Here is a 12,491-nt window from a genome sequence, read left to right as displayed (position 1 = left end):
TAAAGAACTCCTTAAAAAGCCGGGTTTGGTTATATAAAAGCTGTTTAAAAGACGGCCAGATACTTTTTTGGGTTAGAGTTCATGTGTCATGACAGTGTCATGTCACTCTTATGTAGATACCTTCAAGTAAAGTGTTACCATATTTGTTGAACTTGGGTTTTCCCACATGAAAAGTAAAAATAAACTCTAAAAGGGGCAGGGGAAGCATATCTACTCTTTTTATTTTGTGCTATTGACCGGTGAAAGAGCAGCGGGCATTAAGATGGCTAAAAACTAGAGCTGCAAAGATGAATCAATTAGTTGTCAACTATTAAAATACACACATTAAATTATGCACATATTTTGGGAATTGATTGAATCGGTTTGAGTCATTTTTTAATAAAAAAAAAGGTCAAACTTTTCAGACTCCAGCTTGTGAATATTGTTCTAGTTTCTTCTCTCCTCTGTGACAGTAAACTGAATATCTTTGAGTTGTGGACAAAACAAGACATTTGAGGACGTCGTCTTGGGACTTTGGGAAACACTGATCGATTTTTCTGACATTTTATAGAGCTAACAACTAATTGATTAAAATAATTGACAGATTAATCGACAATGAAAATAATAGTCCTATACTAGAAACATTGGAGGGATTCGGCCAGACATGTTTGAGCCTCGGCCGGGTTCAGACAGGACACAAAAGTGACCTTCGGCGCCCATGTTAACCAACCCGGTGCCAGTCCAATCCAGACTCAGATGAAGAGTCTGTTGTGAAAATCGGCGACTAGCAGACGTATCAGAATGGTAAGAGTAGTTATCATCTTTTATTTGATGTTGTTAGCTTGTAGCTGGCAGTGGCTGACAGCTACGATGACGGTGTGTTTTCGCTCTCTGTACTGACAGTCTCTGCGCTGGAGGTTTCAGGTTTCTTTTCCGGCTTTTGCATATTAGACAGTGGTTGGCTTTTTCGAATCTTTGACATATCAAATTTTAGCTTGCGGTATGTTTGAATCTCAGATATTAGGAAAGTGCGCAGCAGCGCACACATCTCCCGCATCAGGAGAGGAATGTGAAAACACCTCTCTGGTGACAAACTGTGCCCAAATACAAGTCAGTAAAGACAAGGTGTCACGACACAATCCAGCTGTTCCTGTTCCTGCAGTTTTTTCAAATGCACGAGCAAAATCAAGCTCTGTAGTCCCTAGACGCAACGAGAGTAATCAAGTTTTCCACAGGGTTGTGGTTGTGGCGTGACGCAAGGTCAGACATTTTAGGGTACATAAACATGAGAAAAAACTATTTTTGAATGGAGGGGGATAATTAATTTAATACCAGGCATCATCTCCGAGGGCTAAAGGTCTATTTTCTTAGACAAAGTGCTACCTGTTGACTGACTGGGGCAGTATCAGCTCGTCCATATCATGCAGGGCCACATATCTGGATTGGTACATGTATCTGTAAACACAGTCACTGAGAGCAGGAATCTGGCCGAGGTAGTGGATGTCACCTGGACCGTGTTCGGGCAGCCAGCCTCGAGATACATTCAGAAATCTGGACAGAGACCAAGGAATCACCTCTACGAAACCTGAGAAGGACACATTGGAAGAGACATGTTAGCAGCTGAGAGGTTTTAGTTTAGCATTCTGGGAAATAACTTGACTTTTGTATAAAGTTTGTATTGACTCCTCCATTCCTGTGCTGGAATCAAACTGCCTACCGACTGTACAATGAATTCACAGGAAAAAATGCAGCATGTAATCAGCGTTACGTTAACAGCTGTACAATTGTTCTGATACTGATATCAGCATCGGAAATACTTCTAATGCTGTCTAAAATGCTAGTATCGGTGTCGTATGCGACACTGCGTGTATGTACGCGATCCTATGCACTGATTTGATCCCACGTCATTCAAGGCTGATTTATGGTCGTACGTTGGACCTCACAGAGCCTATGTCGCTGTGAGGTTTTATACTTTTGCGCTGGTGTTTGCATCATTCTAGTGTATCTCTTTGAGAAAATAGCAGAGCCGATGTGTGTATGCTGGGGAGTGTGTGGTAGAACAAGTGAGAGAGGTATGGGGATTAGCTTCGGAGCGAGGGCCGACTCCGGCGGCATAGACGGAGAAACAAAGTGTCTCCCCTGTTCTTTCTGGCCATGGTGGGGAATCTGTAGCAGGAAAAGTTAACCCTCTCCTTGATTTCATGTTGTCTAGGGAGAAGGAGAACCAGGAAATGAGTCGGGGGAAATGCAACGGTACCAAGCCACGGCCGAGCGGACCAATAACCGTTGTGGCGGTCTGCGTCGCCGCGATGTGTAGTTACATTTCTGGGGAGGTTGCACGTCAGACTGCGGCGTAGGTCCGTATCTATGCGTACCTGCGTACGTACCTGCGTACGTACCTGCGGCGTAGAGTCAACACAGAACCATAAATTGGGCTCCAATGACAAACTAGATAATAAAATTCATTCATTCTCTGTTGCAGCTGTTTAAAAAAGGTGTTCTTAGAAGTCATGTTGATATTGGGATCAGTGTCTTAGGACTGAAAACAAGGGATCTTTATTGTGAAAAAGTCTGACCAGGTAAGAGTAACAGCTATTACACACTGAGGATATGAACCAGGAAAGCAGGGCATTGAACTTTAGAACAGATTTTTATTCTCATCCTGGGGAGCTAACGGAAGGAAATCAATGCAGGAAAAAGGGGCGTTAGGCTGCTCTGCTCACAATGTTCACACAATGACAGCGAAAGGGAAAGTGAATGGATTAAAATACCCCGACTTCTGTTGCCGGTGCTGGGATAAGAGACACAATCATGCACACACAAAAAAAAATACTCCACCTTTGTTTGTGTAGTAGTCCAGTATGCGCTGCGTTTCAGGGCTGCTGCTGGTCTTATAGACGACAACTCGGTTCACCCCCAGTAACTGCAGCATTTCAAAACTCTGGACCAGCTACAACACAACACAGATATGTATACATATACACACTCCAGGGACATGTAGGCACTAAAGTACAAGATAGTCTTTGTTTCTGAATTATTAAAAGGCATATAGTAGAAAGAGAAGCATTGACTAACTGTAAGCATTGGACTAACTGTAACTAAATAAAATGAAAATAATAGCTTCTTTTAGTCTGTCCTATTTTGTTCTTCTCCATTTCTCATGTTTGCCTGTCTGGGTCCGGATGCTTTAAGTCTTTTTTCTTCTTTTAATAAAGTAAAACATGTTAGAAAATGAGTGTTATGTAACGCTACCTGAAGCACATTGGTGAAATCAAACATGGTGGAGAGGCAGACGGTGAAGTCGTAAGGAAAGGAGTCACTCTGCGCCTTCCGGTTCTTCACCTCTAAAAACGTGTTGGAGGTGAGTGTATCTAAGTGTCCACAGAAAGAAGAATAACCCTTTAACACATTTTGACGATCATTTTTCTTTACTTTACTCTTAAAGTACAGTACGTTAAAATAGGAGAAGTTTGAAAAACACCCGGAATAAAGTCATCAACAGAGAAGATACCAAATGTCTGTAGAAATATACTTACAATGTATTCAGTAAAAGGTTTTATTTATTGTATATGGATTGATATTGTTTTAAAGATATCAGTTTTTTTGATCGACTATCCATGTTCTATCCATATTAAGTCTTAGTGTGCATTAGTCTCTAAATACACTTTTTTGTCTCTAAATCCACTTTTTTGACGTTTTTGTTTGCAGTTTTTCAATCACTGCACAGCACTTTGAATGTAACTTTGTTATTTATTATTTTTGTTTTTTTAAGATTATTTTTTTTGGGGCTTTTCCATTTATTTTTAAGTGGATAGATATGAAAGGGGGAGAGCGATGGGGGATGACACGCAGCAAAGGGCAGCAGGACAGATTCGAACCCTGCAGGACTCAGCCAACGTGGGGCGAAGGCTCTTACTGGGTGAGCTAGAAGCCGCCCCACTTTGTTATTTTTTTAAAGGTGTTATATAAAGCTAAATATACTTTTTTTGTCTCTAAATCCACTTTTTGGACATTTTTGTTTGCGGTTTATCAATCACTGCACAGCACTTTGAATTTAACTTATTTTTTAAAGGTGTTATATAAAGCTTGATTGATAAACTGAAGAATTAAAAAATATGATTCAATATTTAAATCATTAAAAATTCGACCTTATGATGGCGCTAAATGAAAAGTCAGAGGATTAAAATTGGTGTAAAGTAATCCATCCAATAGTCCAGATATTTCTTTCAAAACCACAAATGTGAACCTCATGGTGGAGGTAGAAGAAATGGCAGAGATCTTCATGATACGTCGTCTGGGCACCGCGACAATTTGGTGCCAATCCATCTGGTAGATGCTGAGATATTTTCTTTTTTTTTTAAAGGTCCCATGGCATGAAAATTTCACTTTTATGGTTTTTTAACATTAATATGTGTTCCCCCAGCCTGCCTATGGTCCCCCAGTGGCTAGAAATGGCGATAGGTGTAAACCGAGCCCTGGGTATCCTGCTCTGCCTTTGAGAAAATGAAAGCTCAGATGGGCCGATCTGGAATCTTCTCTTTATGAGGTCATAAGGAGCAAGATTATCTCCCCTTTCTCTGCTTTGCCCGCCCAGAGAATTTGGCCCGCCCATGAGAGAGAGAGAGAGAGAGAGACATTGTGAAAGCTCATTGTGGGACTGGCTCTAGTGGCTGTAATTCTGCACCAAGGCTGAATTTCGGGAAAGAGACTTCAGATACAGTATTAGGGGACCACTAAGGTCTATATAAAAGAGACTTCAGATACAGTATTAGGGAACCACTAAGGTCTATATAAAAGAGACTTCAGATACAGTATTAGAGGACCACTAAGGTCTATATAAAAGAGACTTCAGATACAGTATTAGGGGACCACTAAGGTCTATATAAAAGAGACTTCAGATACAGTATTAGGGGACCACTAAGGTCTATATAAAAGAGACTTCAGATACAGTATTAGGGGACCACTAAGGTCTATATAAAAGAGACTTCAGATACAGTATTAGGGGACCACTAAGGCCTATATAAAAGAGACTTCAGATACAGTATTAGGGGACCACTAAGGTCTATATTAAAGAGACTTCAGATACAGTATTAGGGGACCACTAAGGCCTATATAAAAGAGACTTCAGATACAGTATTAGGGACCACTAAGGTCTATATAAAAGAGACTTCAGATACAGTATTAGGGACCACTAAGGCCTATATAAAGAGACTTCAGATACAGTATTAGGGACCACTAAGGCCTATATAAAGAGACTTCAGATACAGTATTAGGGGACCACTAAGGCCTATATAAAGAGACTTCAGATACAGTATTAGGGGACCACTAAGGCCTATATAAAAGAGACTTCAGATACAGTATTAGGGGACCACTAAGGTCTATATAAAAGAGACTTCAGATACAGTATTAGGGGACCACTAAGGCCTATATAAAAGAGACTTCAGATACAGTATTAGGGACCACTAAGGCCTATATAAAGAGACTTCAGATACAGTATTAGGGGACCACTAAGGCCTATATAAAGAGACTTCAGATACAGTATTAGGGGACCACTAAGGCCTATATAAAAGAGACTTCAGATACAGTATTAGGGGACCACTAAGGTCTATATAAAAGAGACTTCAGATACAGTATTAGGGGACCACTAAGGCCTATATAAAAGAGACTTCAGATACAGTATTAGGGACCACTAAGGCCTATATAAAGAGACTTCAGATACAGTATTAGGGGACCACTAAGGCCTATATAAAGAGACTTCAGATACAGTATTAGGGGACCACTAAGGCCTATATAAAAGAGACTTCAGATACAGTATTAGGGGACCACTAAGGTCTATATTAAAGAGACTTCAGATACAGTATTAGGAGACCACTAAGGTCTATATAAAAGAGACTTCAGATACAGTATTAGGGGACCACTAAGGTCTATATAAAAGAGACTTCAGATACAGTATTAGGGGACCACTAAGGCCTATATTAAAGCATCCAAAAAGCAACATGTCATAGGACCTTGACCTTGAAGTAAAAACTTTGACCTGCTGAGGAAAAGTCAGAGGATCACCAAAGCCAAACATTCATTCATTATCTCAGTCTCGACCAACGTGGGGGACCAACAGACCGACATTGCCATCCCTAGAGCCCTGGCACTAAAAACCCACTTCTCAATCCCAACTTGGAAATATTGACGCTTGGTCAGTGTCTCTCAGCGTCAGATACCGATCAGATCACCCTTGTATGAAACGCACCGGGCAGAGCAGCAGCTCCACCGTGGTGCTGTAAGATGACGTAGTATTAAGAGCGATAACGGTAGCGAGTAGTATGAAAGACCAAGAATTTGCATAAGGAGCTTGGTTGGGGTGGTGGATGGGTCAAACAACACAGAACTTTCACCCAGGAGACCGGGGTTTGTGTCCCGTTCTTGTTTTGCGCGTCACTGAAACGTACATTTTGTAACCCCACCCACCATCTATTCCTGTTAAACATACATTTTTTAAATGACTCCCTATGGTCCCGACCCAGAGCGTCAAAAAGTGACACCAAGAGTCCCAACCAAGCGCATTTCAGTTGAAACCCCCTGCGTCTGACTGAGACGCTAAAAGAGACTTTTTGTGTCGGTGACAAATGCCGAAAGCACCTGACCAAGCGTCGCTTTTGGGTGCACTGCGAGTGAGAATGGGTTGAACCCTACAGTACCTTCAGAGAAAGCTGCAGCAGAGGTCACAGCGATATGAGATGGGGTCTCACAGCCTGAGGGGAGAGGACACATGATGTTCGCTGTCCCGTACGCAAAGCCAAAGTGATCACTGTGGATGTTGCTGACACCAGAGGAGATGCGCAGTTGCTCCTGACAACGGAAGATGCAGTGATAGGCAACCGTCTCGCTCCTCAGCACCACGGCAATGACACGAACCTGACACCACAAGACAAGAATCGGGATGTTATTACATTAAGAGGAGCATGTCAACTTAAAAACCTACAGTTTTATCCTGGCATTTTGAATTTCACAGCTTTATTTTATTCCCTTATACGTTCAACTTTTTAATCTTATATCTTCATATTATTTTAGCACAACAGTAATAGCAGTTACCTTATGTAAGTCACTCCTAAATGTTTCAACTTAGGAGCAAAATGTGCTCCTTTGGGAAAAAAGTTACAGAATTTTGTGTTTTTCTTGACATAAATAAAGATGTTTTCACTATAAATGTGTATAAAATGTCAAATGTAAATGTAATGTAAAAATGTATCAGAATGCAAGAAATGAAGTCTTTTATTCTCAAAATTTCCTGGGGGAGGACCCCCTAGACCCTCGCTTCATATATGTCCTCCCAAAGGCCCATTCTGAGTACATTCCTGTTTTCGGGATATTTTGGCTTCATTTTTAGTAAAGTGGGAGGAAGTGGAGACGCGTCGTCCATCTCTATATACAGTGTATGGTTGAATCCACTGAGCACCACAGGGAGTAGAACTTGAGTTGGTGTTCTGCTCTCTTCACTGACCTCCTTTTTGTCTGTGCGGTGCTCCTGATAAGCTGCCACCAGCACCGTCTTGGTCCCGGTAACTGCCACGAGAGACAATCTTTGTCCCTGAGGAGCTGCATGAGGAAAAAAGTTAAACTGAGCTGAAGCGTCTTTCCACAAAAGTTGCATGTTTCTCTGCAGTAGCAGCAAATACACATAGGGCCCTATTTTAACGATCTAAGCGCATGGCGTGAAGCACATGGTGCAGGTGCGTTTAGGGCGTGTCCGAATCCACTTTTGCTAGTTTGACGGCGAAAAAAAAGGATCCATGCACCGGGTGTATGGTTCAAAATGGTTGTACTTAGTGTACTTAAACTAGGAAAGACACTTGCGTTGGGTGCTGCACCGGGTGCAAGATAGGGCCCAGAAAGATATAGAAATGTTTAGGTTGGATAATCTCACAATAAAAGGACACTTTTTACCAAAACCTGCGTCTTTATTTCGGGGGTTTGGCCTTTATTCCTATGACTATATTTCCCTAACCCTTAGGCATAACATAATCATACCCTTTTTTTTTAAATATCTTTTGAGTCGCTATATTGTATTGCAAGAACAGACATACTCATAAAAGACATTTGCTGCCAGTACATTTTTTGCACGTTATACACAACATAAATCTTATACATAAATCAATAAATGACAAGTTTACACGTTTACAAGTTTACAAAAAAAATTCTGATGAGAGTATATGGGAAGAAAGCAATGTAAGAAAAGGAAACAGTGAAAGACAATGAATATAATAGGTCGACAATGATGATGAAAGAGACACAAACAAGAAATGGGAAGTTAGATAACAAACATCAGCTGGGGTGAACAGGAACAGGGACGTTTTCTTTAAGGTAGACGTTGGACAAAGACATTTTACATTTCCCCCAAAACACTGAGCAGCACTCAGCAACGGTTGGTTTACCTATTTGTCCTGGTGGAGTCACTTTCAGCTGCACTGGGATCTCACTGGTTGCCTGGTAGTACGGGGTCAAGGACTGGATGATCCAGAAAGGCCTGCGGATCCACAGACCGTTTTAATGAGGTCATATAAAATAATCAGCATCATTTTTGATTATGAAGCATATTGTTCTGCTTCCGTAGTTTTTACTCCATCACTTTTCTCCATTTACAGAAACAAAAGAGATTGTCCTCCCAAGAAAAAATGACAAACAAGATGTTTACACCAAGTGACAAAGACCTCTAGTGGCCGTAGTAATTATGACGGTTGTCCACTGATGGCAAAACCAGCGGGGCTTATGGACTCCAGTGCGATTCAGCCGAACTAAACAAGGCAGGTGTGAAAACGCCCTAAATGTGTGTAAACATTTCAGTTGTTCCTCTTACATAAGTCATACATTAGAAATGTGTGATGACTAGTGAAAGCGCTCCCTACAGTCTGTCTGTGCACCGAAATAAGGATGTCTACTGACTTCTTCCATTTGGCACATTTTTTCAGAATAAGCGCAAAATCAGAAAATAAAATCCAAGAAGGCGGTAACTTAACAAGACATGCAGGTCTCATCCCTGAATCAGAGTGCAGAGCAGCATGCAACAGGTGGAGCATCGAGTGAAGAAGATCCCTCCAACTAAACACTAAAATGGTTGCATGTGATAGGTTGCATGTGATGTGAAAACATTAAGCTTACTCATGCAAATACCGTAATTCCTCAAATAAAAACCGGTAGTCAATTAAAAGCCGGGCCTCTGATAGTGTCAACACGGACAAATAAAGGCCAGCATCAAATTAAGGCTGGGGAAAGATTAGTGTGGATAATCTCCTAAGTGCCTTTCATATAATGTGCATTCAAGTTAATCGGAATGTACAGTTCTACCAATTTAATTTAACAGATTCAACAATATATTGATGCTTTTTTCCACACTTTGTTTTTCTGGATTATTTTAGTCAATGCGGCTGTATGTGTTACTCAGCCAAGTGTAGTAACGTACAGGTGCATATATATATATATATATATATATATATATATATATATATATATATATTAGGGCTGTCAAAATAACGCGTTAATTTCGATTAATTAATCTGAGAAAAAATAACGCGTTAAAAAAAAATAACGCAGATTAACGCAGATGAATCCATTCCATATTGACGTTTGACCCAGAGCCGTTCTAGCCACCATTGGACTGTAAAATGAAGGAGGGAGACGAGAATGTGCTGCCTGGATCATTAACTGGAACATTTACTTGTAAAAATCTTCTTCCTGCCAACCCTGGCTACCGAAATCTGGTGCCACTGATATGTCTGAACTTCTCTCTGGTGCTCTGAAGACGATACAGGCAACACAAACACCGCTGCATGTGACGCTAGTTAACACTATACTCGACAGCAGCTAACGTTAGCCTACCGCTAGCTAGTTAACACTATACTCGACAGCAGCTAACGTTAGCCTACCGCTAGCTAGTAGCTGGATTAAACACGGTTACAATGCTGACGGCTAACGCTGAACGGTATAAAGTCTGACTGTGTTTTACTGTAGAGGACTGTGACTCAACACCAGGATGTAACAATCTGCAGCTTCTTCTTCTTCTTCTTCTTTGGGATTTTACGGCAGCCGGCATCCAAAAAGTTGCATTGCTGCCATCTATGGAACTAGCACCGCAGTGCATTATATCCTGTTATACAGTCCAGTGTCTATTAAAAATTTAAACAAACAACGTTTTCCCCTCCCACTTGATCCTACTTCTAAAATACTCTTCAGAGATACTTCTTCCAAACCAATTTCCCGCAATTCTCTGAGTAGATCTAGTCTTTGTCGGTCATAATTTCGACAAGAAATCAAAACATGATGCACTGTCTCAGGTTCCTGACATGAACACAAACCACTCTGATGTTTACCTAAAATAAATAAAGTACTGTTCAGCAATGTGTGACCAATCCTCATTCTAGAAATAATAACCTCTTCCTTACGTCTACCTTCCCCTCTTTTACAAACATTAACTGAGTCAGTTACTTTCCTAGAAATTGAGAATAAATGCCTTCCTTTGTTTTCTTGCTCCCAGAGCTGTTGCCATTTTAAAATTGTTCCCTGCCACACAATGCTTTTACATCTCGAATTGCCAGAAGAATATCATACACAAGGTCTTGTCGACTCTTTGATGACCCTTTCCCAATACTATTGATAGCTGACACAGAGTCACTACATATCAACACTTTCTGGTTCTGAATCTGCTCAGTCCATTGTAATGCCATCAGGATTGCATATAACTCCACTGTGAACACACTTAGGAAATTTGAGGTTCTCTTACTCGCTTGGGCATTCCACCTCTGAACAACAAAAGCTGCTCCTGTAGCACCTGTTTCTTGATCCTTTGAACCATCAGTAAACATTAATAAGTGTTCCTGATACCTTTCTATTATATGACACTGGAATTCACGCACTAAATCTGATTCAGGATTTTCTAACTTAATCCCAAGTATGTCTAAATCAGTCTTTGGGACCTCCAATTGCCATAAAGGAACTGATGGCCACAGCACTCCAGGACAAAAGTCCTTATCATGAATAGACATTTCCTGTGCCACTGTCTCCCCTGTCCATCCAAAACTTGAAATTCTTGCCACCTCTCTCTCCCAACTTCTCTGAATTGTTACTTTAACTGGGTGATCACACCTTTGACCCATCAAGTTGACCCAATAGTTAGCCTGAAGTTGCTTTCCCCGCAACCAGAGTGGCATTTCTCCTGTTTCTACCTGCAAAGAACACACTGGAGAAGATCGCACAGCTCCTGTACATATTCTCAGGGCCTTAGCTTGGACTATATCTAATCCAGCTAAAACTGACTTGGCTGCAGATCCATAAACCAAACACCCATATTCAATTCTTGCTCTAATTAAATATACATAAATTTGCTTCAAAGAAGCTACATCTGCTCCCCATTCCATTCCAGCAAGACATCTCATTAAATTCAATACCCTTTTACATTTGTCTACTATTTTTGAAACATGATCCCTCCATGTAAGTCCTGTATCAAAATACACACCCAGAAATTTAAAACTTTTAACCCTTTCCAAAGTCCTACCATACAACTCTAGTTTTATACTTTCATCTATTTTCTTCCTCGTAAAAAACATAGACTTAGTCTTCTCAATAGAGAATCTAAACCCCCATTTCCTTCCCTAATCCTCCACTAGGGTTAAAGCTTCCTGTACCTTCTTCAGAGTATACTTAACATTCTTCCCCCTTTTCCATAGGCTACCATCATCTGCAAATAATGACCTTCCAATTCCTGACTGAACATTAGAAAAAACATCATTAATCATTATGTTGAACAGTAATGGACTAATAACACTACCTTGAGGTGTCCCATTTTCTACCAACCACCTTCTAGATGTTTCTGTCCCTATTTTCACCTGAATACTGCTATTATTTAAAAAGTCCATTACCCAGTTAAACATATTTCCCCCAATTCCTAGCAAATGCATCTTGATTAAAAGACCCTCTACCCATAACATATCATATGCTTTTTCCACGTCTAAAAATAGACAGTCTCTTTCTTTATCTGTGCTTTTCTTATTTCATCCTCAAAACATATGATTGAATCAATAGTACTCCTTCCCTTTCTAAAACCACTCTGACAACTAGCCATCAACCCCCTTTCTTCAATAAAGTGCATCATCCTTCCATTCACCAACCTTTCCATTAACTTACCTAAGTGAGAAGTTAGAGCTATTGGCCTATAATTCGCTGGATTACTAGCATCTTTTCCCAGTTTTCTTATTGGAACAATAACTGCTTCCTTCCATCCTACAGGAATCTTTCCTTCCTCCCAAACTTTATTAAACACATTTAAAACCTTCTGAATCCCCGTATCACTTAAATGTCTTAACATACTATAACAGATTTCATCTTTACCAGGAGCCGAATTCCTACACTTATCCAATGCATTTCTTAACTCTCTCAGGGTAAAAGGAACATTATATTTATCCTCTAATTTTTCTTTCTTTCGAATAACCTCAGCATATATACTCCTTGTTTCTTCCCTACTCCTTCTT

General features: G+C 40.5%; 1 protein-coding gene across 1 annotated transcript in view; it reads right to left on the bottom strand.

Annotated features, from left to right (window-relative positions):
• The window catches only part of LOC116053407, a 31,887-nt gene that overhangs the window by 6,264 nt on the left and 13,132 nt on the right, over window positions 1-12,491 (bottom strand). The window contains exons 3-8 of the mRNA XM_031304519.2: window positions 8,406-8,497; window positions 7,475-7,569; window positions 6,672-6,888; window positions 3,232-3,350; window positions 2,818-2,929; window positions 1,363-1,564 (exon numbers count right to left, since the gene is read on the bottom strand). Coding sequence (XP_031160379.2) covers window positions 1,363-1,564; window positions 2,818-2,929; window positions 3,232-3,350; window positions 6,672-6,888; window positions 7,475-7,569; window positions 8,406-8,497 — 837 coding nt within the window. The remainder of the gene's footprint in view (window positions 1-1,362; window positions 1,565-2,817; window positions 2,930-3,231; window positions 3,351-6,671; window positions 6,889-7,474; window positions 7,570-8,405; window positions 8,498-12,491) is intronic.

This window comes from Sander lucioperca, chromosome 20 (assembly GCF_008315115.2).
Source record: "Sander lucioperca isolate FBNREF2018 chromosome 20, SLUC_FBN_1.2, whole genome shotgun sequence".
Classification (NCBI taxonomy): domain Eukaryota; kingdom Metazoa; phylum Chordata; class Actinopteri; order Perciformes; family Percidae; genus Sander; species Sander lucioperca.
Note: the sequence above shows the minus strand (reverse complement) of the source record. Positions and strands in the feature narration are given on the sequence as shown.